Source organism: Mirounga leonina, unplaced genomic scaffold, assembly GCF_011800145.1.
Source record: "Mirounga leonina isolate KUSES-001 unplaced genomic scaffold, KU_Mleo_1.0 Mir_91, whole genome shotgun sequence".
In the NCBI taxonomy this organism is placed as follows: domain Eukaryota; kingdom Metazoa; phylum Chordata; class Mammalia; order Carnivora; family Phocidae; genus Mirounga; species Mirounga leonina.
Window position 1 is genome coordinate 27859055 of NW_023270839.1, and position 27114 is coordinate 27886168.

Sequence of the window (27114 nt, forward strand, 5' to 3'; positions counted from 1 at the left end):
TTTCTTTCTTTCTTTCTTTCTTTCTTTCTTTCTTTCTTTCTTTCTTTTCTTTCTTTCTTTCTCTTTCTTTCTTTTCTTTCTTTCTTTCTCTTTCCTTTCTTTCTTTCTTTCTCTTTCCTTTCTTTCTTTCTCTTTCTTTCTTCCTTCCTTTCTTTTTCTTTCTTTCTTTCTTTCTTTGTCAGAGAGAGAGCACAAGCAGAGGGAGTGGCAGGCAGAGGGAGAAGCAGGCTCCCCACTGAGCAAGGAGCCCGATGCAGGACTCAATCCCCGGACCCCAGGATCATGACCTGAGCCGAAGGCAGATGCATAACCAACTGAGCCACTCAGGCATCCCTGTCTGCATATTTCTTTAAATGTCACTCACCTCCACCCTCAGTCAGATAAATAGGTTTTCTCTCATCCAAGTGTATAAAAACAGCCGTGCCTCTGAAGTGCACATGAAGAATATATGTTTGTGCATTTGGATGCATGTTCTGCATTGTTCCTCAGTAAAGTTTCATCCAAAGAATAGCCACGCCATTCTTTCATAGGCCCCAACCACTGACCAGCACTGTCTACACACAGCTGAGCACCCCAGAAAGGGATGTTCTTTCAGTCAGGAGATTCCTCCAGCATTTCTCCAGGGCTGAGGCTTGAGTTAGAAGAAAGGATGAGACAAACTCTAGAGGGGGAGAACCAGCATCACGGAAGAGAGAAGTCCTTGAGAAAATGAGATGAGGGGCGCCTGGGTGGCTCAGTTGGTTAAGCGACTGCCTTTGGCTCAGGTCATGATCCTGGAGTCCCGGGATCGAGTCCCGCATCGGGCTCCCTGCTCGGCGGGGAGTCTGCTTCTCCCTCTGACCCTCTCCCCTCTCATGTGCTCTCTATCTCATTCTCTCTCAAATAAATGAATAAAATCTTTAAAAAAAAAAAAAAAGAAAAGAAAATGAGATGAGATGAGAAGCACAGAGGGACAGACCTGAACACATACCCCACTCCAGAGTCATCCTTCTACCTTAGCGTTTTTGGTGACTTTCCAAGGGGTTAGAGCTAGACTTAAAAATACATGTGCACATCACAGAATTTGGACCCATCTTACGGTAAATAAACCCACTTTCAAATCAAAGTGCTCTCCAGCCTAGGGTAATTTTATAGTTTATCTTCTGACCCAGTTATTTCACTCCAGAAAATATAATTCTGATCCATCGTTTACTGCCAAGAAACTGAATTTTATTCCACTAACAAATGACATCTCTAGAATAATGGCCACCCCAGGGCCCCACGGCTAAGATCATACCATGTTTTCTGATGTTAGCCTGGTAACTTCATGACGGATACTTTCATTGATGTCAGTCTCCTCTCTAAATAATTTCTGCAGGTGGTTGATTTCTTGACTTAGATGCACCACTTTGAAGTTCAAAGCTTCGATCTCCTTTTCATAGCAGTCCTTCTGGGACTGGAAATGGCTCTCCAAAATGCTGTCAGAGGAGAGGCCAAGAAGTGAACCACATGGTCTTTGTTCTGCTGTGCTGCTGACCGTGAGCGTGCACATGCCCAGCAGTTACGAAAATTCACAATGAGAACCATGCTAAGGACACAAAGTTTACATAGATACACATAGCGGCAGGCCACGGAATTTGGTACATAGAATTATAAAATCCTTCTGGCCAGTTAGGGAGCATTACATGGCATTAATATGCAGTTAACGGTAAAAAATTTTAGACATTATTAAAATTACACATTAATAGTTTAAGAATATGTTCTTAAACAGTAGTAAATATACATTCATTATGCATCTGCTAAACTCAGAGAATGTGCAACACCAATAGTGAACCCTGAAGTCAACTATTGATTCTGGATGATAATGACAGATAAACGTAGGTTCATCAATTTTAACAAATGTACTACTCGATGGGGATAGCAATATTGGTTGTGTGGGGTGAGGGCAGCGAAATCTCTTAGAAATCTCTGTGCTTTACGCTAAATTTTGCCGTGGACCTGAAATTGTTCTAAAAGATAAAGTTTGTAAGTAAAAGATTACAGCAAACTCCTTAAATCTAAACATAGTTACATCTCTATAGTAACACTGGCTACTTATTTCACATAATCAGTTTTCCCTGTACAGATTACAGGTCTTATGACTCAGAAGTTTATCCTATAAAAAGATTGTTTTTCATTATCAAGCTCATTACTTAATTCTTGAAATATTTCCAGCAATTATTAGATCATCCCACTATAGGGAATTTCCTTTGTGTCAAATCTGTGGAAGATAAACTTCTGACTTTGCAATATTTATTATCTCTGAAAATCAAAAAGAACTCTGGGGGAATTTCTCACTGTGTTGCTTTCTTTAGTCCTTCATAAGCAAACCAAAGTTCTCCATCCTCATTTAAATGTTCCAAATCTTCCAACGAGAGCCTGGAAAATAAGGGGAGTAAGAAAATCCATCATCTCACTCACGTGTTACATGTTTCTAAAGGTTTGGTAATGCGAAAATGATTACCTGCTTCTAACATCTTCAATGTCATAGCTTTCAAGAAGTTGTTTGGTGATCTCGGACATCTTTTCTGAGGGGAAAATGCAGAGCTGGTATAAATGACATTTCTGCATGATTTCTCTTCTCGCATTCCTTTTTTTGGTCCCACTTTTCTAGATTTCACAGAGTGTCCAGCTAACCATACCATCAGCTAACCTACCAGCTATTCAACCAATCAGCTAACCAACCTACCAGCTATGAAGTCAACCAGCTATTCAACCTGCCACATGTCCAACCAACCAGCAAACTAACCAGGCTCATACCAAAGGATACATTTCCTTAGCAGTGACACCCGTGATAAACTCAGTCTGCACCCATGGGCTCAGTGACTGGTATTTTTTCTTACCTCTCATTTCCCGTTTCTGTGACTGCACATGTTTCTCCATGTCTATCTTCTGTGTCTGAAGAAGCTCTATCTCCTTTTCAAACTCAGAGATTGTCTGTATCACAGCAATGACCGTACCGGGTGAAGAAAAAGTAGCTGTTAACAGCTTATGCCAGACAAAGAGAATACTATTACAGTATTGTGTATCTACCCAAGACTTCCTCACCCAGTTAGGATCTTGTTAAATCATCACTGCCCACACAGTGTGGCCCTGAAGCATGTTTAACTGCTCAAAATATTGTTAACTTATTCTCAGACATAGTTGCTTATAACAATAGAATTAGTTTCCTTACTACATAAAGGGAAAATAGCTCCTTACTACAAGGTTGAGCTGGCCTGGGGAGGAAGGGGGCTCAAAAGAAGTAAAATCTAAGGGGCTGAATTCTCTTTCACTGTATGATGAACTCTTGGATGCAGGGATGTGGGCAAGCCACCACCATCATAATTGCAGGTTTGGGCTCCCAGCAGGTGTAAACATGCCACAGCGGCTGAGCCAGGGGTAGCCAGGAGGCTGGGAGTTGGCGTGGGGGTGCAACCAGGGTGCACTGAGGGGGAGCACAGGTTGTGGGGAAGAGGCGGTATTCTGCCTTTATTACCTCGAGAGGGCAGCCTGCATAAGGCTCACAGGTGTGAGTTCTGTAGCTCTGGGAGATCTGCAGCAGGAAATGACCTCTCTGTGATCTTTTCTCAGTTAGTCTAAGTGTTTAAGGGCTACAGCTCCAGTTTCTTCAGAGGGTGAAGAGGGAGATCCAACTGACATTTACCGATCACTTTACATACACGACCTCATCCTTATAATAGGCCACACGGTGATGGAGTAATAATTTATAGATGAGAAAACGGGGGCTACAGGAGGTGAAATGGCATGCTCAGGGCCACACAGGAGGGCTGATGGGGCCCCAGGACTGTCCAATCCAAAAGCCCTGCTCTTGGTAACATTTCAGCAAATGTTCCAAGTCATAGATGTATTTACTTACAGACTGATTGTTTATTTTCTGTGAAAATCAGATGAATCTTAATATACCACATCAGAGGGTTTGGACCAAGCTTTAGCTACCAAAGAGGAAGCGAGTGACAAATAGTGGGACCTCACTCCAAGAGCAGCCATATGATGTCCCAAGATGCAGACTAGTCAGAGGATACAACTTCCATGGATTGATGTGAGCCTCGTGTGACTCTGAAGAGTGAAGCAGTCAGAGCAATACGTGGTCCTCCCTGATCCCACAGTCCAAACTCCTCCTTTTCAACAATAGGAAACTGGGGCCCAGAGAATGTGGGCAGCTCTCCTGTGAAGTCAAGAGGTGACCCAGATGGGATTCCTAAAGTTCTTCTAAGCCATGCGTGGCTATTCCACGACCGTTACAGAGAACATTTGCATAATCTTAACAATATTCTACTAACATGCATTTCATTTACTTAGTGGAAGCTTAAAAGCTTTCCAAACTTACACCGAAATGTTTTGCATTGAAGAACATAGGGACACTCAGGTTTGTGTTTTCTGATAGGGAAGGAATTCAGCTAAGCCTCGGTTGTCCAAGCATGGATCATTGCTTTTGTGAATTTTCTGATAACTATTTAAAATAAAAGATTCTGATAATAAGGTAATTTAATTTTAACACAGATATTTATAGAAATATAAAAACATGATGGAATGTATAAGAAGGGTTTAGATAAATTTATCATTTAATTTGAAAATATTCTCTAGGTCAGCATATTTGAATAACATATAATTTTGAAAGAGTTGGGAAGCTGACTTTTAAAAAATGAAAACCAACTATTGGTGAGTCAAAGGCAACTTGGGGGCTCATCCTTAGAAAAACTGAAGAAATCAGGTTGTTTTGACTTTAGCCTTTATACAGATGCTCTTAGCTATCTGATCCCATGGGAGTGTGAAACTGCCCCCTCCATGCAGCTCAAATAACGTAGCCCAAGAGCTCATCTGCAAGTGAGAAGCATCTTCTACCTTCACTTGTTTTCTCAGTTGGGCCACCTCCCCCTTTAAGCCATCAGAGATGACGCGTTCTTCCTCTAGTTGGTGCTGCAGGTGCATTTTCTCATCCCTGAGAACTTGAAGGTCTTCTTTCAAAGACCAGATCTGCTTCTCATAGTGTTGTGTTTTCAGTTCAAAACTTTTTTCAAGAAGTCTAGACGCAAAAGAAAAGAAATAATTAATTCAGGATTTCTCTAAAGTCCTTACCATGAATTAGAACAATACATCATTTTGAAAATAATAAGAAGAGACTCGGAAAGGAAACAAGTTAATTAGGATCCACTGTGACGGTTCCAATAGACAATGGCCTTATTTGTAGCTGCCAGTTTCCTGTCCCCTTAGGTTAGGGAAACTTCTTATACCTTCTGATCTGGGAAATGCAGCTCTGCTATGGCCACACAGGAAACACAGGATAGGGAGGCTGAACTCAAAGACTCAGCGGTGGTTGCGATACTCCATTCCTGAAGCCATCCTAGTTCTGTGGGCTTCCCTGGGGTCTCTTAGAGGGGCCCCTTCCCTCCGAAAAGACCTTGGCACATTCTGCCAAGTCTTGGCCCATTCTGCCAAGTCTTGGCCCCTGCCAAATTCCACGGATCCTAGAAGGGTTTGGCTAGGTCCTAAATAAGTTAATATAGCCATTTAACATGACAGAGGGGCCAGCCCTTCAAATATTCTACAATAAACTGCAGCAAATCCAGGTGCCCCAAAGTCCATGGAAACCCAATTCCTTGTGAGACAGTTGCTCAATTAAATATGGGATGACTGACCAAGAAAATAACCAGAGAGAGATACGACCCAGACCAGCCCACCCCGGAGGGGCCAGCCAGAACAGAAGCAGTCCCAGGGGCTCCAGGAGTTTATTAAATCATCGCTCTACTTGCTAGGCTCTCATCTCCATTCATTTTATGACTGGCTTCGTAGCACAAAGGGAGAACGCCCAGGAAGAGAGTCACATTCCCAGTAGGTTTGTGTTTCATTTCCTTTTATAGATATTAACAAACTTCTTAACTTTGTTTTCAGGTGTTTCAAAAAACCACAGTGCTCCTAAGAGGGCAGTAAAACACCTTCAAAGAAGCAAACTGCAGGGCGCCTGGGTGGCTCAGTTGGTTAAGCGACTGCCTTCGGTTCAGGTCATGATCCTGGAGTCCCTAGATCGAGTCCTGCATCGGGCTCCCTGCTCAGCGGGGAGTCTGCTTCTCCCTCTCCCACTCCCCCTGCTTGTGTTCCCTCTCTCACTGTGTCTTTCTCTGTCAAATAAATAAATAAATAAAATCTTTAAAAAAAAAAAAAAAAAAAAAAAAGAAGCAAACTGCAGCCAGCAGTCTATGCTGAAAGAATCGCAGACTTGTACCTACACTGGTCGGGAGTCACCCACAGGCTGTGGGCATCTGGACACTCCTCAAGGGTTGTGACAGGGGCTAAAACGTCCCCGGTCAGCTGACCAGGGACCAGACCAAGCTACAGGTGAGTGCTGATGAGGACTGCAAAGAACTTAAAGGGCCCTGGCCTCAGCCTGCCTCTCCAAACCCCTTCTTGAAGTGATTGCTCCCAAGTGGCCCTAGTACACAGTGAGAGGCCAAGAACTGATCCCCTCTCCTAGAGTTGAGAGTTCATTGAAAAATAAAATTTTCTTTTTCTTTTAAAAAAAATTTTAAAAAGATTTTATTTATTTTCTGACAGAGAGAGAGACAGCGAGAGAGGGAACACAAGCAAGGGGAGAGGAGGAGGGAGAAGTAGGCTTCCTGCCGAGCAGGGAGCCCAATGCGGGGCTCGATCCCAGGACCCTGGGATCATGACCTGAGCTGAAGGCAGACGCTGAACGACTGAGCCACTCAGGTGCCCTGAAAAATAAAATTTTCAAGGTGAAGAACCCAATCTCCCTATTTTAAAACTCACATGGGGCGCCTGGGTGGCTCAGTCGTTAAGCGTCGGCCTTCGACTCAGGTCATGATCTCAGGGTCCTGGGATCGAGCCCCACATCTGGCTCCCTGCTCAGCAGGGAGCCTTCTCCCTCTCCCTCTGCTGCTCCCCCTGCTTATGTTCTCTAACTCACTCTTGCTCTCAAATAAATAAATAAAATGGTTTAAAAATATAATAATAATAAAAATAAAACTCACATAGGATCGTGAAACACATATCTGTAACTCTTGGAGCTCTTCAGTGACATGCCCGCCACTAACGTTTTGGCATCCTGTTCCTTACTAAGACTCAGGCTCTTCTGCCAATGAGGTGGGGAAGTTGTATATCCTACCACCCCAGCTCTGAGCCTTCCAGCCCCCAGCAGAAACATGCCAAGAATATTTTGTCTCTCCCCAACACCCTGCCATGCATCCCTCCTTTGAGATCTAAAATCTTTGAGTTGACTCTATAAGAGAAGGGAGTGTAGACTGCAGTCTTTACAGATTAGCAAAGCGTTTGGCACTGAGACAGGAAAGGTGGGGCTGGTAGAGTACAAGATCATGGGGACCTGCCTTAACTATTGTGAGGTGGGTTCCATCCCTTATTGCCCCCTAGAGTCAAGTTAACAGACACAACAGACATGGGAGGGAGGCAGGCTTATTTCCTAGGCGATAGTTTTACTTCTTGGACCTGATGGAAGCTGAAAGGGATGGCAGTGTCTGAACTTCTGTCTTAGCAATGAAGGGAAAGCGAGAAATTCCTGGGGGCCCACTGCCCAGAGCTGCAGGACCTGTGCTGGGCCTGAAAGGTGCACCCTGGGGGACTTGGCTCTCACACATCTGAATCTCTTGCTTCCTACAAATATTCATCCCTCCCCCCTCCACCCCGCTTTCCTGTATCTGTGGCCTGCTATCTGCAAGCTGAGAAGCAAAATATAAAACAGGAGAGAGAGAAGGAAGCCATAGCTTTAAGGCAAACTAGATTTCATACATTCTCTGTTGTTGTTCTTTTTGCACATCATCAAAGAGCTGCTTGGTGAGGTCATCCATTTTTTCTGTGAAGAGAGAATGCTCTTTGAAATATGTCTGCAAACCAATGCCTTGATGGTTTCATGTCATGTATAAGAAAGCGCGGCTGTGAGAACAATCATGAGTAGGACTTAAGATGGGAGGGTAACTGTCACTTTTATAATTTAGAAATTAGAAATACAGACAAGAAGGGGAAATAATAATTCTCACAAGTTGGTCATGCTGGAAATGTGTGAATAGTTTCATTTATAGTACTTTTTTTTTGGTCTGAGTATTATTTGTTTAAAAAGTCATATTGGCTTTGAGATAGTATATATTACTATTAAAAGTACACAGAAACCCTTTGGGAAGAAAAACCGTCAGTTCATGATGGGGTTTCAGTCTTGGTACGGTCGATGCTTCAGACTGGAAAATCCTTATTTGTGGAGAGGGGCCCATCCCGTGTGGCGCAGGATGCCGAGCGGCAGCTCTGGCCTCTAGCCACTGGAAGCCAGGAGCTCCTCGGCTCCAGCTGCGACCACCCAGACTCTCTCTGACGAGCCCACACGTCCCCCGACGGCGAGAGGGGAACCAAAGTGGTTCTCTCGTCTGAGAACCACTCATTCATGATAATCAAGGAAATAATAGAGTGTCTGTCTTCATCTGGGGAAGAGGAAGTCTGACAAAGCTGCTGTTGGCATCTCAGTACGAGAGTCTCTAACAATAAAGCGTAGGTTGAGGCGACATTGGACAGCCGGGCAATGATTCCTGCGGTTCTGGTCATTCTGAAGCCGTGACAGCCCCAGGTTCCCAACATGTCCACACACAACAGGTGCCCTTGAAAGTGGGGGTAACCCATCAAAGTCTGACATCTCTATCTGTACTTCATTGACACCCCATCCTCGACTTCTCCTCATTTCTGAATCCTGCCCCAGAGGGGAGCCCAGGGAGAAGGTGATGAAAGCTACCCTAAATTACTTGATTAAAAAAAAAAAAAGCCAACAATATTCAAATGAGGTATCAAATGTCCCTGAATCAAAATGACTGCCTCAGAATGTCATGAGTCAGTCAGAAAATACTAGAAAAATGTTTAAGCTTTAATTTAGAAGTCAGTGTATTTGATATAATTTCAATTTTCAATTCACTCACAGAATTGGCTTCAGTTCTGGTGCTTACTAAATCCTAGGTCATTTGCCAAAGGGCAAAAGACGTGCCCGAATGTGACTTTCCCGTCCTGGGAGCAATGGGATGGCGTCCATGTTGGAATCTCAAAAAGGGGAAATGTGTGATAACATCCCCTAGTCACAGGTCCCAGGGTAAGCGAAGGCTGGTGCTTTTCACCAAACATTGTTTGCCATGTGTAGAGAGACCCATAGGAGAAGCAGTTCATGAACACTGGGTTTGAAAGTTTTCAGGCACTTTTCAGGAGGAAATATAAAATTATGGACCCAAATATGTCAGTGCTGTCAAATATGTAATTGTAAGGACACACTTACAGGAATTTAAATGTTCTTGTGGGAAAAAACCCACTTAAAATTAGAAGAAAGAACAAGTACACCCAGGAGCAGTATATTGTAATAAAAAAGGTAGAGGTGGGCAAGCCCTGCCTTAATTCAGGTCTGACATTTACTCAGGTTTACTCTGACCTCGTGAGCTCATCGGCGCCCACACCATCGGTCCTCAGAGACTGGGTGGAGGATGCGCATTATCTGTAGCAGGAGGTCACTCCCATGCTTGCCATCCTCTGAACGAACGGCCTTTTCTGCTCTGCCGGCCGGGACTCGGGATGTTTATTTCTTCCTACTGACATGTCTTTCTCCCATGCTCTGACCCAAACCCCCAGGGCCCCTGTGCTCCTCTGGATCCCAGGGTATCCACTCCCTGCTGGGCCTCCGGTGTGTGCTAGATCCCCAGGCCTGAACTCCCATGCCCTTGCTGCCTCGTCAGAGCTTGTAGGAAAGAGCCCTGGACAGGAAAGATGATCAGGTGTGGACATTTAAACCATCTGGTCAGGAACCGTCAGGTTCCCGTTCCTATTGGGACTGAGCAAGTGCTTGCAATTAGCACCTGAGTCGGACAGAGCTAGGCTAAGGGTGGCTGCTCACACGCCGGAATGAAAGTGGTACCACTGGATCCAAGGGTCTGCATCCGGCAGCCCGGGGTGCTATGGCTCAAGGGCTCAGCAGGGACTGCACTCAGAGCCAGGGCAGGAGCAGAGGAGGGGGTACCACTTACACCAAGTCATGGACAGATCTGAAATTTGACTACAGATCCTTGGCCGCAGCAACATTACTCCAGCCTTACCCTGCCTGTGCATCAGGATCACCACAAAGTTTTTTAAAAATATAGATGTCTGAACCACCCTGGCTGTACCATACACAGACACCATCTCCTGATGCAAGAGCTCCAGGCCGACGGCCCAACCATCTGTATTTAGCCAACGGCCCAGGCAGTTCTGAGACAGGGATTGCTGTGCCGCCTAACAAAAGATGGCAATAAAACGGAAGAGTCTGCAGGGTAACGTTACCACAAGTTAAATACAGTTGTTCCCTGCGAGGCAAGAAATGTTCTCATCTCACTGGGAATACATCGAAGATTCCTGATTCTGCCTAAAATTCAGTTCACACCCAGTAGTTATTTCTCAAATGCCTGGACAGGTGAGCACATGAAAGCACGCATCGGGCCGCCTTGGGCTCTACCTTTCAGCTCTTCAGTCTTCTCTTGGAGCTGTAGTTCTATTTGCTCTTTTTGTATTTCCAGTTCTGAATTATGCTTCTGAAGCTTTGCCAATTTCTAATGAAAGGAAGAAAAAAAGCTTTTTAAAAACCTCACTTGAAGTTTTGTCAATACAGCCTTTCTTGGTGAAAGGCTGCATTTTTATCCACCCATCCATCCATCCATCCATCCATCCTTGCATCTATGCATCCATGCATCTATCTGTCTCAGCTCCTTTCCATGGCTAACAGCCAGCGCCGGCCCACTGCAAGATGCTGCATTCCATCTCATGCACAAGGGCTCCGTGTGACTTCAGGCAGACACTGGTTCTCAACCTGGCCCGGCAATGGCCGAAGTCAAGGAGAAACAACTAAATCCAAGGTCTCCTCGTAGCCAAGGAAATGCCTCTGTCCTTTTCTGGAAGCTTCTCAATAGCCAAGGTATTTATATATTTATATGATATAAATAATTTATGATATAAAGTGGATCCATCAGGATGGATGTGATCAGGACAGAAGCTCTATTATTTTAGCTTCTCCTAGTAAAGTATCTGCTGAGCTGGCAGCTGGGGCCACTTGGTGCTGACGGTTGGTGACCGGCAATGCCTGCAACACGGAGGGTGCCCCAGGGCTCCAGGCTGCCACAAACCTGGGCGCTCTAGGACTTTGGAAAGTACAGGAGAATAGAGGGTAATAAATACTACCTCTTCAGAAAACTGCAGCTCACACCTGTGCAGGGCTCTATGGTAGGCACTTGGCTAAATGATTTCATCTGACAATTTTATTCTCACAATGACTCTGTCAGTCCCTTTTTGTTATTCCTATCTTACATCAGAGAAGGTAAGGGACTTGCCAAGGTTGCCCAACCAGACGGCAGCAAAGACGAGATTTGAGCTGGGGACATCTGATCTCTGCCTACTGCTCATTTTACTACACCATGGAGATGAAAACCTGCCCCAAGCTTTGCACTGCTGTTCTGGGGAAGATGCTTCAGGGCACACACCAGAAGGACAAGTGACCAGGGACCAAGATCATCCTGGAAGAGAGGAAAGCATCTAGCCAGGGCTCCTTCTCTTTAAAAGGGCTTTCATCAGTTCATGACAGTTGAAAAAAGAGGAAACCTTATGTTGTACGTCTTGAAGCATGAGCCTCCTCCTCTTCCCCCAGATTCTAGGCCTCTGACCTCCCCTCCCCTGAAAGGTAGGCTTCCTTTTTTGATAGAAGCCAACAGCAAAAATTGATCTGTTCTGCAGAAATCGGCTTTGTGGGAAAATGCTGTGCCGTGACCTCTTGCATGGATTTCCGTAATCACAACCAGCACAGACCTCTTCCATGGCAGCCTTGTATTTCCTCCCCTTCTCCTCATAATTTTGCCTGTGGGCAGCTGCTCTGTCCAGCTCGGATTCCAGTTTCTGAATCTTCTCCATGTCACTGGCCCGAAGAGCAGCCAGGCTGGTCAGCTTCTCCACCAGCCCATGGTTCTCTTTGTTCTAGAGGAAAAAACAGCAGATGTTTAGGGGTTTATCCAAAATAAAGAAGCTGTTCCATTTGCCTCTCACAACCTTTGACATGGCATCTAAATCTATCAGAGCTTTATCTACAATGATCCCACTTATCATGACGATGGCATGTATGAGCATCTTCATCCCAGTGCAAATAGCAAGGCAGATCTGGTCAGACAAACTTCCTGAGCTGATGGCTCTTTTAGTGTGGGACCAGCCCAATCTTGGAGCTCCAAGACAACCCTAGTACTATGGGACATACCGTGTCCCCTGCTGCCCCCCAAATTCACATGCTACAGTCCTAATGCTCAACACTTCAGAAAATGACTATATTTAGAGATAGGGTCTTTAAAGACAAAATTAAGGTAAAATGAGGTGATATTGGCAGGTCCTAATCCAGGATGACTGGTGTCCTTATAAGAAGAGATTAGGACACAGACACTGAGGGAAGACGGTGTGAAGAAACAGGGAGGAGACTGCCATCTGCAAGTCAAGAAGAGACAACTCAGTAGAAACCAGCTCTGCCAACACCCTGATCTTGGCCTTCTAGCCTCCAGAAGTGCGACAAAAGAAATGGCTATTGTGTAGGCCACGTAGGCTGTGACCGTTTGCTACGGCAGCCCTAACAAAGGAATATATCTCGCATGGAGCCCCGGCAGCGTCGGGACTCCCAGGGGCCCCGGTCCCAGCTGTCACGGCAGCTCTTTGGTGCGGATCTGCACAAGCCACATAACATGAGGCCTGCCGCACAGGAGCACAAAGAGGAGAAGCTGCATCAAACCTCAAGGGTTTTTTTGCACTTTCATCCTTTCACTAAGGACTCCTATGGCATCGTTCACGGCTAAGTTTCAAGTTTACCCTAGGAGAAGCTCGGTGTTATTTGGGACAGGCCCAGGAGTGAGTTTTATAGATCTGGATACTGCATATGCCACAGCCCTTCTCCACTGGCTAAGAGCATGTGAATTTTGTTTCCTACCAGTGGAAATGGTATGAGGAGTCTCCCCAAAATAGGCAGGGCTGCAGTTAGACCATATAGACCTCTGGGCAAATTAGAAAGGAGTAACTCCTCTGAGCCAACACAGTCCTGAGGGAGCACGGCTTGGCATGCCGACATCTTTGTGCAGGTGAGAAAAAGGCACCCCTGCCTCAAGGCCACCCAGCTTTGTACCAGGACACATGGGTTGGCAAAAGCAAAGCCAACCTGGATTTCAGCCCCACTTGCACTCTTGGGCAGCTGTCCTTGTGCAGTGTACAACCTACACAACCGCACAGAGCAGCCTTTTACAGTGTACTTCTGTTTTCCAGATCGGGTGGTCCACATAAACTATTTGAACCTCCTAACACATGGGCATAAATCTTAACAGTGTTAGCTAAGGAATTGGCCCAGGACAAAATAAATCGGTTAGGAAAAGTACATATGAAAGATACATTATGCACACCTACCTGATCATCTAGCTTTTTCTGCAAACGCTGGACCCTGTAAGTAAGCTGAATGTTCAGCACGAATCGCTGGATACTCTGGAATCTACGTCTGGCCAGCCACGCCCGTGCATATTTCTGAAGGATCACAGCCTTGTGTTCCTCCAGCATCTTTAAAACAAGATTTTATGAAACGCAGGTTGGCTCTCTACTGTTTCTCTCATCGACTCCTCCAACATTGAGAGACGCAACTATCAAAATATTCTCAGAGCATAAAATACAAATTTCTTGTAATCAACCCAGAGTCCTATTACGCCTAGATCTTCGAAACGATGACGAAACCGACCTGTAGTGGACATGTATGAACAGACACTCAGATACCAGGACTCCCTGTTCTCTATGAAGGTCTTCATGCAGAAAAAAAACCATCTCACTATGACTGGTGAAAAATAACCTGAGCCCTGGGGAACCCGTGTCCTAAAAAAGCACGGGGTCAGCCATACCTTTCGATACCTCTTCCTTGCCAGGAGCCCTCGGGTGTAGGCCTGGATGGTGATGGTGGCCACGCGAATCAGCTGGTACAAACTGCGGACAAGATACCCACGACAGTACTTCTGAATGATGATGGCTGCCCATGCTTCTTTCAAGGCTGTTGCCGTAACAGCTTTCCTTGGTTAAAAAGAATGCAGAGTGAACCTGTTATCCACAGAGCACGGACTTCTATGGGACAGTGATGAGATGGCGCAGCATTGTTTTTGTTTTTTTTTTCCACCGAGGAATAGTCAAATGTTTTGCAAATCTACCCATTAAACTCTAGAACTCATTGACTCTAACGCCCGCTGGAAGTCAGTCTCATCACCTCTCCTTTCACCCTGATCTGAATGTGGACCTGCACCAGGCCAGGGGAATGACATGGCAACTTGCACACTCTTCATATTTAGGTCGATCAGTCCACCGTCACTCACATATGTGAAAACAACTGGGCTTTGGCATTTCACCTGCTCATTCAGCCTCCTGGGAAACCATGCTAGAAGCTCTAGATCAGGGATTGGCAAACTACAGCCTGGGGACTAATTCTGCAGCCTTCTGCCTGTTATTGTCCAGTGTTATGAGAATGCGGCCACACCTATTATCTGTGTATTATCCGTGGCTAATAACAGTAAAGTTGAAAAGTTATGAGAATCTGCATGGCCCCCAAAGCCCAAATAACTGGCTCTTACAGAAACAGCTTGTCAATTCCTGTCTAAAGGACTGGAAGCAAAGACAAGGTTCTCACCTTCAGAGTTTACAACCTCATGTAGCAGACAGATTTATAAATGGCCAGGTGGAATAAAAGGAAAACTAAAGTAAGTACCAATAGATCTGTAAGAGAGATTCTGCCTGTGAGCTAGGCCTTGATGGAAAAGTAGGATTTCTGGAGAAAGTGAAGGTTGGAAAAGGCATTTCAGGCTAAGGACCAGTGAACACACAGACACCTAAGCAATGCCTGAAATATTCAGAAAAAGAATTTGGAACTGTCAGAATATAAGATACATGAAACAAATTAGTGAGGTTAGAAAAATTGAGACCATTTGTTCTTTACAAAATACAGTTATTGAATATCCACGATGGTGTATGAAAGCAGGGTCCTGGATCTCCCAGAGCTTCCATTCTCATGAATGCCTCGAGGCCACGGGGGGCCTTGAAAGCCATGTCATGACTGAGTGTAGGAAATAGGGGTCACTGGAAGCATTAAGGGCAAGAGGAGGGCAGTGGCTCTCACAGGCCCTGCGTCCGGAGGACAGGCAGCTGGGGGAGGCTGTGCTGGGGGACCAGGAGGCAAGCGGTGGTGGAGGCCTCATGTAGGACAGGGGCATGGGAATGGAATGAAGGGACAGACACGAGAGGTAAGCCGGGGTAAAACCGTCAGGCCGCGGCGATTCCCAAACAGAAAGGGGGCCTGAGCTGGGGAAGAAAATAACCCTGGCTTTTCCTGCCCTGGAGATGGTTGCTGTCACCTGACCCAGGGGCACGGGAGGGCAAGCCTGGCTGTGTATATGTGTCAGACAGTCATCTGGGGTGGGGTGGCAAAGCCCAGTTTGGAGCACGGAGAGATGAAGGCTGTGGTGTGCCAGTCATGTCTAGAAGCCCAGATGCTGCTGGAGGTCAGGCCTCCAGCTCAGGAAGAGGTCAGGTTCTGTGACACAGCCTGACCCTTCAACAGCTGCCTTCTCACCTCTCCTCCCAGCACGCCAAGGAGGGAGGCGGCGTGGACACACACCAGCACACAAGCCGTCCGGAAGGACGCCATCGCACCGGCAGCCCGGGCCGGCCTCCGCGGAGCACTCGGTGAGGGGTAGGATTGGCAGGACTGCCCTCCACTCAGCCATCCCCTCGGCGCGCGCTCTGTGTTTGCCGGCAGAGCCTGGCCATGGACCCCTCGGGTACGGTCGGCCCCCCACTCTCTGCAGGTAGGCTGGTCAGTGGCTACTCACAGCATCTACGTAGGGGCTGCACCAGGACCCTGACTGCCTTCGGCATTTTCACCTCCACAGAAAAAGGGCCCAGTCCCTCTACCTGGTCTCACTTCAAAACCCTGATCAGAGCTTCGGGGTCCTAGGGGTCACCTCTGCCGTGGGAACGGTAGGCAGGGTCAGCACTACCTGCCCCGAGGACATGACCTTCTCAACTCCAGGCTCACGGCCGGCTGCAGGAGGGCACCCACACACATCTGCACCCCCCAGGAGAAAGGCCGTTCGTCCTTGACAGGCCCCTCCCCACAAGGTGAGCAGTCACCCGAGCCACACCATGCCCCCCGCTTCCTCGGCTCCAGGGTACCTCACAGTTTGCTGACCCCGGAAGTATTGCTGGATTGTCAGGGCAGCTTGTCTTTCTCGGAGGAACTTTTTTCTCTGGAGCCAGCCACGGATGTGCTTTTGTATCACAACACAACTCTGCCTGAGCTTATCCAGTCGGAGTTTCTCTAAATAGGCCACTTGTCCTGCTCTGAAGAAAATTTTGGTTTTACCAAACTGGTACTGATTAGAATCCTGAAAGAGAAAAATGATAGAATCAGAAATAAAATCTTTCAGAGTTTCTATAGTATTTGGAAAAGATGTTTAGAGATTCAAAGATGCCAAAACATTGTTATTTTGACACATATGTTCATTGACATAAAGCAGAAAATTCTGAATATGACCTCGAAATTTATTTTTTTGAGATGTCTGTTTAAAGCCACTGGGGAAAGAAATGGACTTGAGGTTCAGTGGTCCGTCTGTGGGGTGAGAGGGGTGTGTGCATGCTCGGTGATTCTCAGTTGGACCGTTGGGAAGCTTCAGCTTCCCATGTGTGGTTTCTACAGGAGAGCAGAGCCTGGAAATGTCTGGTTTGTCTTCACCACCCCTTTCCTGGCCACGGTACCTCTGTCCCTACTTCCTTCCCATCACAACTTACTGCTGCAGCAGTGACCCAAATCCATACGGAGTGGCCTGTCTGGGACCCTCCTGGGGCAGAGACAGCTCAGTTGACCGTGTGATATGAGTCAGGCCCATCGAAGCTCCTTAGATTGTGGGAGGGCAACATAGGGTAGGAGGACTCTGAGGGAGGCCAGGGTTCGAGTCTGGGTCCCTAATGGTGACTCCTACCCTCGAGAGATGATGCTCCTGTGAGCGTGTCTGCTCTGGCCCAGCACAGAAATGCTCGGGGCTATTTTCTTCTCCGGCACTCATGACAATACAGTCCTGAGACAGGCGGGTAGGGATGGGAAGAGCTGGTCATTCCAGGAGCTGAGCAAGACTGACCTGGATGAGCCTGTGTAAAACCACTTGGCACACCTCCTTTTTATCGCTGAAGGAAAGCTCCTGTTTGGTCATGAGCACACCGTAGCGACTGTAGAATTCGATGTATGTCCACCTGCAAAGTCAAAGGGGATCGAAGGAGGCGTGTCAGGAGGAGGTGTGGCATGTCTGGGGATCCCACTGCTGATGGGGTGGTGGGGGGGTGGAGTCAGTTCTGGGATGATGGCACTGACCTTTGACCTCACCCTGAGCACACCTGCGTGCCCCCATACCATATTTCCACTAACACTCTGCCCCAACAATTGTGCTCTCCTCCCCCTTCAGCTCCCTCTCCCAGGAGCAGTGGGGAGGCAGCGGGTTCACTAGCCGTGGGATCTGGTGATGGGGTGGTGGCAGCCCCTGTCCCACACATCGCCTGTCAGTGGCCCTCCTCTGGCCTCCGCAAAGCACAGTGGGAAAAATCTTGGGGGCATCTTATCCAAGTATCTGACAAAAAGCCTGGCAGCCACTCCCTTGGTTCTCAGCAGACCTGAAGTTGGGCATTTCCCCCCCAAAACAAGGAGTGACAACGAACCTGGAAGGGTAGCTCTGCGCACTAATGCGAATCGTCTCTAAAACGCCGCAGGCTCGCAGCTGCTGAACAATCCTTTTGGAGTCAAACCTGAAAGAAGACGGGTATTAGGAGATGGGTTAAGCCATCATGATGGACAAACGTGCCCACGAGCAGCGTGGCAGAGCCACCTGGACGGTGCACCCTGGGGAGTGGGGTCCGCCTCTGCGATCCCCACACCGATCCCCACGCCAGGCACCCAGCAGCTACTCCATGGATCCCTGTCAGAGGGGAAACGAAAACAGCAGCTCCACAAGACTTCCGGAAGCTGACGGAGGTCACAGAGAAAGGAGCGACGGATTCTGACAGTGGAAACAGGGAGAAGGCCTTGTAAGGAAAGGGCCTTTGGTTCAGCTTCGCATGACAACCCGAGCAGAGGAATCGTTCCCGCCCGCCTCGTCCAGGTGCCCACGTGATGCTAGAATTCCCCTAACAGGACACCCTCCGGCTGAGGTCTGAGCGTCTGGTGGCCCATGGACACACTCGCCACCTCCGCGGCCGGTCACACCCCTCAGACACCTCTCCGCTCTAGTCAGCTCAAAGACACTCTGCAACGTCCGCTCCTGAGCCTGGGGGTTCCCTGGGGCGCCAGAGAGCAAGTCTCACGTTTCACGCCGTGTTTGAGGGCGAAACCTCTGTTCCTCTACCAACTTCCTTTCAAAAAACAAATTTTCTTTTTAACTGAGGTATAAATGACAGGCAGCATCACAGGAGCTTGAGGTGTACAACACAGTGACTCGGTATTTGTATATATTGTGAAATGGTCACAGTAAGTCTAGATCACACCCATCTCCATACAGAGTTACCGCAGTTTCCTTCTGTGTTGAGGACTTTTAAGATCTACTCTATTTTTTTTCAAAGATTTTATTTATCTGAGAGAGAGAGTTTGAGAGAGAGCACGCGCACGAGCACAAGTGGGGGGGGGTGGCAGGCAGAGGGAGAGGGAGAAGCAGGCTCCCCACGGAGCAGGGAGCCCAATGCGGGGCTCGATCCCAGGACCCCGGGATCATGACCTGAGCCGAAGGCAGATGCTTAACCGACTGAGCCACCCAGGCGCCCTAAGATCTACTCTCTTGGCAACTTTCAAACACACAATATAGTATTATTAACTCTAGTCACCATGCTGTACACAAATTCTGCTTATAATCAAGGAAACGCTCTGGCTTTCTCAGTTGCATAAACTTTAGTTGTAGACTCTTCTTTCAAAGCCAGCCCCTTAGCTTCATCCTGGAGACAAGGTGGTTTAGCCTCCTTAGAGGGGCTGTGCTGGTTAACAGTATATGGAAAGGACGGAGTTGTTCTGAATCATTAAAAACCCAGAAACAGTAAAGTTCAAGAGAATTCTTGACAAACAAATTCTCCAGCATCGTGACAGACATGACCTCCTCAGTGTTTTCCCTCTGCCGCACAGGAACACTTACTCAAAGGGTAATTTTTCATCATTTGGTTTGATGCATCGGACATAGTGGGGTGTGGTCGCATTGAGGGTTTCCATGAGCAAATACAGAGAGCTGCGGAACTAGGAAACAAGGTCAGAGAATAAAGGTCACACTGAAATTGATGCTTAAATCAAGGCCAAAAAAAAAAAGGCCTAACCTTGGTAAATTAAGAAGGAGAAAAGTTAACTTCATGCATAAACATCTACTATGAAAGCTCTCAAACCACGACTGTGATTATTAGCATGTCCTATGTTCTGGACAGAATGCTGCTCTATCCAATTCTCCCAAATAGCAGGGAACTTAGTAAATCATGTTATTGTGTGAACATGTGGTTGGCTCAGGTGTGTGCAGCCTTTGGAGGCTGAGGTATGATGATGATGAACTGTGGCTTTTCTTTGCACTTACATGTATACTAGATGTGAAGCAGCTCAGTGCCCGTGCCCGGGCCTGCAGTGTGGGCCCTACTGCTGCCTGGCTCCCTGTGGGGCCCGGCCCCCTCGCCCTCAGATACTTTCTGGGTACCTTGCTCCCCACTGTGGTCCGCAATTGCTTGTTGTTTGGCTTGATGACTGGCTTTGCAGATTTAACGGTGATCGCTGAACTGAAAGGGGAAGGAGGAACCGGATGTTCTTGAAAAAAGTTGGCACAGAGATGAAACTGGAAGGAACAGAGAGGATTTCAATGTCCAAAGGTGTTCACTCTCAGTCGTCACCTGATACAAACCACATAAATGGTCACAACAAGCCCATTTAAAGTGAGGTTAACAGTCTTGACCAATCTCAGCCAAATCTGAATCCCACAAGAGGACTGTCCTCCCTCGAGATGACGCATGGCTTCTTTCCAGGAATATGAGCAGAGAGGAAATCTGTGTGAATGTCTTTGTGGGTATGTAGGTCTGTATGCTGTTTCTACACCTGGAATCTCCCCCCTCCTACCTCACATTTTCATCCCTGCACATCCAAACTCTAACCATTATTCGAGGTTCTGTTAAAATATTTTCTAGCTCTATCCCCTTCACTTGCTTAGATTAAGGTTTAAAAAAAAAAAAAAAGGTAAAAAAAATTTGTGCCCTAACTCAAATTAATGCCAATTTCTTCTAAATAAGATAATCTTCTTCTGAGATACTCATTACTTTCTACCATGCTTCAATTACTTCTTCAAGTGTCTTTTCTTCTTAGAGTGAAACTCATTTTTTTTTTCTTTTAAATCAGACATTGACAATCTCCTTTGGAGGAGAATCCCTGCCTGACGAATCCTTATATGCCCCTGCTGTGAAAGCAGTGGGTCTGAACATCCCACACCTCTGAGAGCCTGTGTGCTGAGCACAGAGACCCATCTGTGCTTTCACATGATCTGTATCCATCTTCCAGAACGGACCCCGGGGTACGCTTGGGGGCGAGTAAGCAATTGGTGAATTAAATCAACTAATTTTGTACACAAGATGCAGGCCATTTCCACACTGAATTCTCTAACATAAATCAGTTTTAATAACTGAAGTTGTCATGCCTGCGACTAATTTATGATGGTTAGGGGAAGGGCTCATGCTCATTTGGGAAATTGTCAAAATACCTGAATATCAACAAAGGATTGGGGATCTTTTAAAAGAAGAAAAATAAATATGATCTAACCAAATACTCACAAAATGAAGGCCTGCGTATGGAATATCCTTATTCTCAAATGTTCATAAGGAAATATTCGTAGAGGAAAAGAAAAATCCAGAAGTCATTCCTTTGGTGACACTGCTCCTCATACGGAACTGTGGATTCGAGCAGCTTGCACATTGGAGCCCACACCCCTTTCCCCAGGTCACCCTCTCTCTGTCTTGCCCTGGTTTCCTTTGGATGCTTAGCACTACCTGCCATTGCTACTTACGTGGTTAGGGTATGTCACTCCCTTTGGAATGTGAGCTCCACAAGGGCAGGAACCCTGACCGCCTTGGTCACTGCTGTATCTGGAATCTGGTACCAGTGCTTGGCACCTGGTAGGTGCTAAATAAATCTTTGTGAGTGGATGAATCCAATGTAAACTGTGGTCCTTTAACTGGTTATATATTAGCTATCCTTCTCTGGCATCTGCACATTTGATTTCTGATTTTGTATCTAGTGGATATTTATTTGGATGCTTTCAGAAGCTTGATATATATTTTAGTCCCAATTCCGAAACAGTTATTTTTTTCTATGTCTGAGCTACAGTTTGCCTCTCCAAGACAGTACACACACCCACATATTTCTTATTCTTTCCTGATACACATCTAGTCCATGTCAAGTTACATAACAAATAACATTAATTACCCTCTTAGGACCATACAAACCTTGCTCGCTCTCATGATTTCAACCAGCATGTCATAGACAGTATCTCTGTTCTTCTCAAGGAAACCTTCACATTTATATTCTACCTATGCAGAGAAAGGATTTAATTATTTCCAAAGAAACAAAAGCAGACAGCATCTAAGTACTGCAGAATTGGTCTCTTTTTCTTTTTTAACAATGATTAACGAAGGGGTTAAAAGGCAATCTTCTAAAAAGAGATCCAGTTTCTGTTTATCACAGCAAGCCATTTAAATAAAACTTTGGAAGCTGGGAATATGTCATCTGATGGAAAGAGCCAGGCTCTCCCACTGCCTGGATTTCTCACTAGTCACTGATCATGCTGTATTCACCTGTCGGTTCCCTCTAGCTACAGGTGACCAGTCATTCCCTGCAATGTGTGCAGTTAATACACACAGAGGTCTAAAGAAGAACTGGCTTGAGGTTCACTCTGCCTTTGAAACCATCAGGTGGAGGAAAAAACCTCAGTGTTGTCCCTTGGGTTCAAACAGAAATATTTTCCTAAAGCAGCATTAACATGGTAGAAAGGAAAGAAAAACTTACCATTTGACCACAAAGTTTTCAAGGGCCACCGAAGCCCTCAGAGTCAGTTAGAGTGGGTACATGCCTGCACTGCTTCAGTTTGGCTTAGAGAAACTCCATGCGGCCCTTTCTGATCCAGAGGGCTTCTTTAATCCCTCAAACCCCAGGGTGGTTGCTTAAACATTCAAACCCCAATAGTTTATGCCTCTGGGTTACATAGTTTATTATGTGATATATATTTTTCACAAATTAGAAAATATGTTTAAAATACAATTTAATAACTGTGCAGAAACAGGCTTTGGGGAATGCTGGAATCTGGGGGCAGAGAGGGTGTTCACGGGCCCCTGACCAAGTACTCTGGTTTGTCCCCCTAAATGAGGAAGCATCCTTGCTGGGCAGAGTTTGGGTTAAGAACCAGGAACACCGGCTATGTGCAAACACTCCCTTGTGAATGAAGACCTTGGGTTGCTGTATAAATTCTTCCAGGCTGGTGGTGTGAGCCACTGGCTTAAACGGACAAAGGTATAACAGTGTAATAAGACCATCTGTGGGGACAGAGTCACAGCCTCTGTTGGGAGCTCTGGGGACCTTGGGAAGATGTGCTGACTTGCTGCATCTAAGCACAGCCATCTCATTTTCAAAATGATTGCATTTTCCTGGCTAATTAAACTGAGAACCTAAGCTAACCTTACAACGTGTGTGGTTTCTTCCCAGCAACTTGCAACCCACCCAAAATGCTGCTTTTAAGAGGGACTTCTTGGAAGTGCCAGGGGTGAGAGGATTAAATGTGCAGAAACCAAGTGCGATGAAGAGGGTCTCGAAGTAAATCCCATATGTCTGATGCCTTTTTGCCCCTGCCTTTCCCCCATGGGATCCCAGCTGTGGAATTGCAAAAGACAACCACTAGAAAATATAACCTGAGATGTTATCATTCATTTCACATTCATCTCTTCAGGAATCAAAAATGCTAGCAGGTTTTGACAGTGCTCCTCTAGCCCACAAAGTCATTACGACTTTCCAGCTCGTTGTCCCTTGCCCTGCCCTCTCAGTCACAATGAGCACACCCTGACCCCCAGCAGTGGCACTGGCCAGGCCCTAGGAATAACACCCAACCGGCAAATGCTCTGAGGGCAAGAGTTTCCTTTGGGAAGGAAAACAAGATGAGAACATATGTTTATAGCAAGTGGTTATGGTGATTTTTCTTTTTTTTTCCTATTTTCTAAGCATTCTGTAATTTTTTTTTTTTAAAGATTTTATTTATTTGACAGAGAAAGACACGGCGAGAGAGGGAACACAAGCAGGGGGAGTGGGAGAGGGAGAAGCAGGCTTCCCACAGAGCAGGGAGCCCGATGTGGGGCTCGATCCCAGGACTCTGGGATCATGACCTGAGCCGAAGGCAGACGCTTAACGACTGAGCTACCCAGGTGCCCCCTGTAATGTAATTTTTAAATAACTTTTCCTTTTTATTAAAGTAATATGTTTCATAAAAAATAGATCTATAAAGAAGAAAATAAAGATCATCTAGAAAATGCAACATCCTGAGCCAGCCTACTTTACCACTGTGATAAATATATTACAACTTAATAAAAAAGAAAAACCTCAAAAAAAGATACAGCTTTCATTATAGAAAACAATTATGCTGTCTTGATTATAACAATTTCATAGAGGCAATAAACTGATAAGAGACTAATGAATTCCCAGGAAATCCAAAATCAGAAATGAGATCCACTAGCCACACGTTTATCTTTAAAGCACTACAGCGGAAACTCGTATTTTGCGACAAGAAACAAATTAAAAATTGTTAAACACAATTTTGTGATGAAGGAGACAAGCGCACGTCTCCTTCATCACAGCAATGCACCGAGTGTGACTTGAATCCGGCCAGAGAAGCCCCCGGCCTGCCCGCTGCATCTAGGAAACCCCTCCGGCTCCAATGCAGACAGCATCGCCCGAGACTCTCATTGTACCTTGTCAGCAAAGTGCTGGATGATGAAGGATGTATTTGACATTCTGGGTTTTTCAAACAAAGAGTTCTTGTTGACAAAATTATTATACAGCTTTTGAAGCCAGTTTTCATCAGTTCCATGTGGTAACTGCAAGAGAAAAGCAAACCAAATAGTAAGAAAACTAGAGCTGAGAGATGCATACGGGCACAGAAAAGTACTCATTCTGACAAACCAAGGTGAGCGGACATCTCAGAGTGAGCTCCTTACATCTGTGGCTCCTTTTTATAAAGCAGCTCTAGGCACACATCTGTCCTTGATCCTAACAACCTTTACAGGGCCATTTATACAGACCAATAATGCCCTTTTAGAAAAACAAAATGTTATAAGCGAGAAGGAAAGGGACATAGCATGTAACTCAAGAATGAAGAAATTTATCTTTGCAGAATTGGCAGTATTCCTATTATTTCTTCCCAAAGAAGTCTAAAGGTTCAGGAAAAAAATAGCCAGCCTAGATTTCATTACATGAATGTGACTTTTATTCTCAGTTGAATGGGGAAAGACTGGCACCTAAATGTAATCCTCCCCACTTCATCCCCACCTCAGAAAAATAGCTTTTCTTTTCATTTTACAGCCTCTTTATTTTATTTTATTTTTTAAAGATTTTATTTATTTATTTGTCAGAGAGAGACACAGCACAAGCAGGGGGAGCAGCAGAGGGAGAAGGAGAAGCAGACTCCCCGCTGAGCATGACCCGAGCTGAAGGCAGCCGCTTAACCGACTGAGCCACTCAGCCACCCCTTTACAGCCTATTTAATAACCACTTCCTCAAACAAAAATAATTGCAGAACTTGTTCTTGATACTGGTGATATAGAAGCGATCAGTGATATTCGGCCCAAACTCAACGAATTTAATCTCCTGTTGTGTCCAAACGACTCCTGCATGCTTCTTTGTGACACTGGTTGCGTAGCAAACGTCTGTGTAGGGTAGGTACAAATATTTCCTAGAGGCTGCCTTGGCCTGGGCACCCTGCCCTCTCAAGATCATTCCAGAATGCTTAGCCCTGCTGCCAGCCCTTTAATCTTGTATCACTGTAGGGGCTGAAACCCAGGTGGTACCAGAGAGGAGAATCTGTGAGAAAAAGCGTGGCATTGCGAATTCCAGGGAGAAAAGGCCAGTTAGTCTTCAACATTATGATTTTTTTTTTTTTTGAAACAAATCTCTGGAAACTAAATCTATGCTTAAACATCATAATACGATCTTTATTTTTTAATTATTTTATTTTAAGCCACTAAGTTTTGGAATGATTTATTTTTTAAATTTTTTTAATTTAAATTTTAGTTAGTAAACATACAGTGCAATATTGGTTTCTGGAGTAGAAATCAGTGATTCATCACTTACATACAACACCCCAAATACAATCTTTAAACCAAAAAACGAGTACTCTTCTGGGGATTATTTGTCCCTGTGGCCCCATGAGGGACACTGCTAGGTTGGCTCACTCTAAAGGTGCTCTTCCTAGAGGGAAATAATAACAGGAGAACTACATACCTCTTTTCTTGAATTGTATGATGTTGATTTTTCAGCTACACTCCCCAATGGATGACTCACAAGAATGAGGAAATAAAACTCAATTCATGTAATTAACAAGTGGTGTGAGGTCACCTGCTATTTTCACATCCATTCTAAATACACCTAGGGACAGCCTCAAAGGGCTCCTCCTTGCTGGACATGACCTGAGAGGTTGTGCGTGGTACCCAATGGTGGGCTACGCATGATGAGGGTGGGAGGCTCAGCTGGCCCTCTGGTGTTCCTGCTATGGACTGCCGTCCCAGCATCAACATCCAACCAATTGGGTAACACTTCAAGAATTTACATGTACACCAAAAAAAAAAAAAAAAAAAATCCAGTTTGTACTATTCTTATCTGTTACTACACAGAAGTTGAACAAAAAAAAATTTTAAGTTACCAAGCATTCTTCATCCAGTAACTCCAAAATACCCATTTTTGCTTCAATCAGGTCAATAACTGGTTGGTTGTCATAAAAATCTATCAGAGTCCAAGGAATATCTTCCTTCATATATTCTTCTTGTTCAAGTTTAAAGACATGCTGAAAGTCCAGAAGTTAGTAGAGAAAATAAAACAGAAGATTAAAGTGGGCTTCCAAAGTCCAGGACGTAAGCACTTGACAAACGCAGATACCTGACTGGTTTGCAATGTTTAGGGAAGACCCTGAGGTGCAGGCAACCGTCCTTACCCATGATGGATGCTGCCGAGCTCCTAATGTGATCCTCCCACCTGGTCTGAGTGGGCCCCCATGTCCTGTTGCCTCCAACACCGAGCATTCTCAGGGGGGTCCTGCAATCCCTCCCTGCTCACAGCACTGCCACTAGCCAAGACAGATGCAGCCTCTCTGGCTGGGGGGGAGCCAGCCTGCCTGAGAATGCTGGCCGTGGGGCCCATGTGAGAAGCCAACAACATGGAGAGCTCTGTTCACTACTTGTTCAGGCCATAAGGGTATCAGGGAGGCTTCCCTGAGGACTGGCTCAGGCTCATCCCAGCTGCAGGTAGAGGGAGGGGAGGGGCAGCCTCCCACAGAAGAATCCCTGTGCCGGCATGGAAGCCCAATAGGAGGTTGAGAAACATGGCTCTCATAGAGGCCAGAGAGAGCACAGTAGTGATGGGGGCTGGGGTGGGGGGGGAATGCAAACGATGGCAGGGTGACTTCAGGTGAGTGACGCAGCATATCTACCGGGAATAAACTTTACTTATAGTTATTAAATGCTAAACTTCCAGGGAATCTTTGAGAATGCTAACAAAACATACATTTGCAATGGGATGAAATTTAATGTTATACATGGATTAATTCCAAAGTGGGGAAAAGGAAAGAAAAGAAACATTTACTGAGTATGATTCAGTGTTAGGTCTACTCCTCACAACAATATTAGGCAGGCAGATACCAGTGACCCATTTTTTCCCAACGAGGAAACTGAGGCTCTGAACCTAAGGTCCCAGAGGAAGAAGGTGGGAGAGCAGAGATTCAAACCCCGTTCACTTTGAGCAAA

At 45.9% G+C, this 27114-nt stretch overlaps 1 protein-coding gene across 1 annotated transcript in view; it reads right to left on the reverse strand.

The window, feature by feature from the left end:
- Positions 1–27114, reverse strand: part of MYO5C (myosin VC) — an 80851-nt gene that overhangs the window by 25585 nt on the left and 28152 nt on the right. Inside the window, exons 11-28 of the mRNA XM_034994890.1 lie at positions 26019–26159; positions 24073–24198; positions 21568–21651; positions 19779–19913; positions 19239–19336; positions 17782–17868; positions 17211–17322; positions 16249–16460; positions 13935–14100; positions 13456–13602; positions 11836–12000; positions 10496–10589; positions 7780–7843; positions 4870–5044; positions 2862–2955; positions 2483–2546; positions 2317–2397; positions 1277–1457 (exon numbers count right to left, since the gene is read on the reverse strand). Coding sequence (XP_034850781.1) covers positions 1277–1457; positions 2317–2397; positions 2483–2546; positions 2862–2955; positions 4870–5044; positions 7780–7843; positions 10496–10589; positions 11836–12000; positions 13456–13602; positions 13935–14100; positions 16249–16460; positions 17211–17322; positions 17782–17868; positions 19239–19336; positions 19779–19913; positions 21568–21651; positions 24073–24198; positions 26019–26159 — 2226 coding nt within the window. The remainder of the gene's footprint in view (positions 1–1276; positions 1458–2316; positions 2398–2482; positions 2547–2861; positions 2956–4869; positions 5045–7779; positions 7844–10495; positions 10590–11835; positions 12001–13455; positions 13603–13934; positions 14101–16248; positions 16461–17210; positions 17323–17781; positions 17869–19238; positions 19337–19778; positions 19914–21567; positions 21652–24072; positions 24199–26018; positions 26160–27114) is intronic.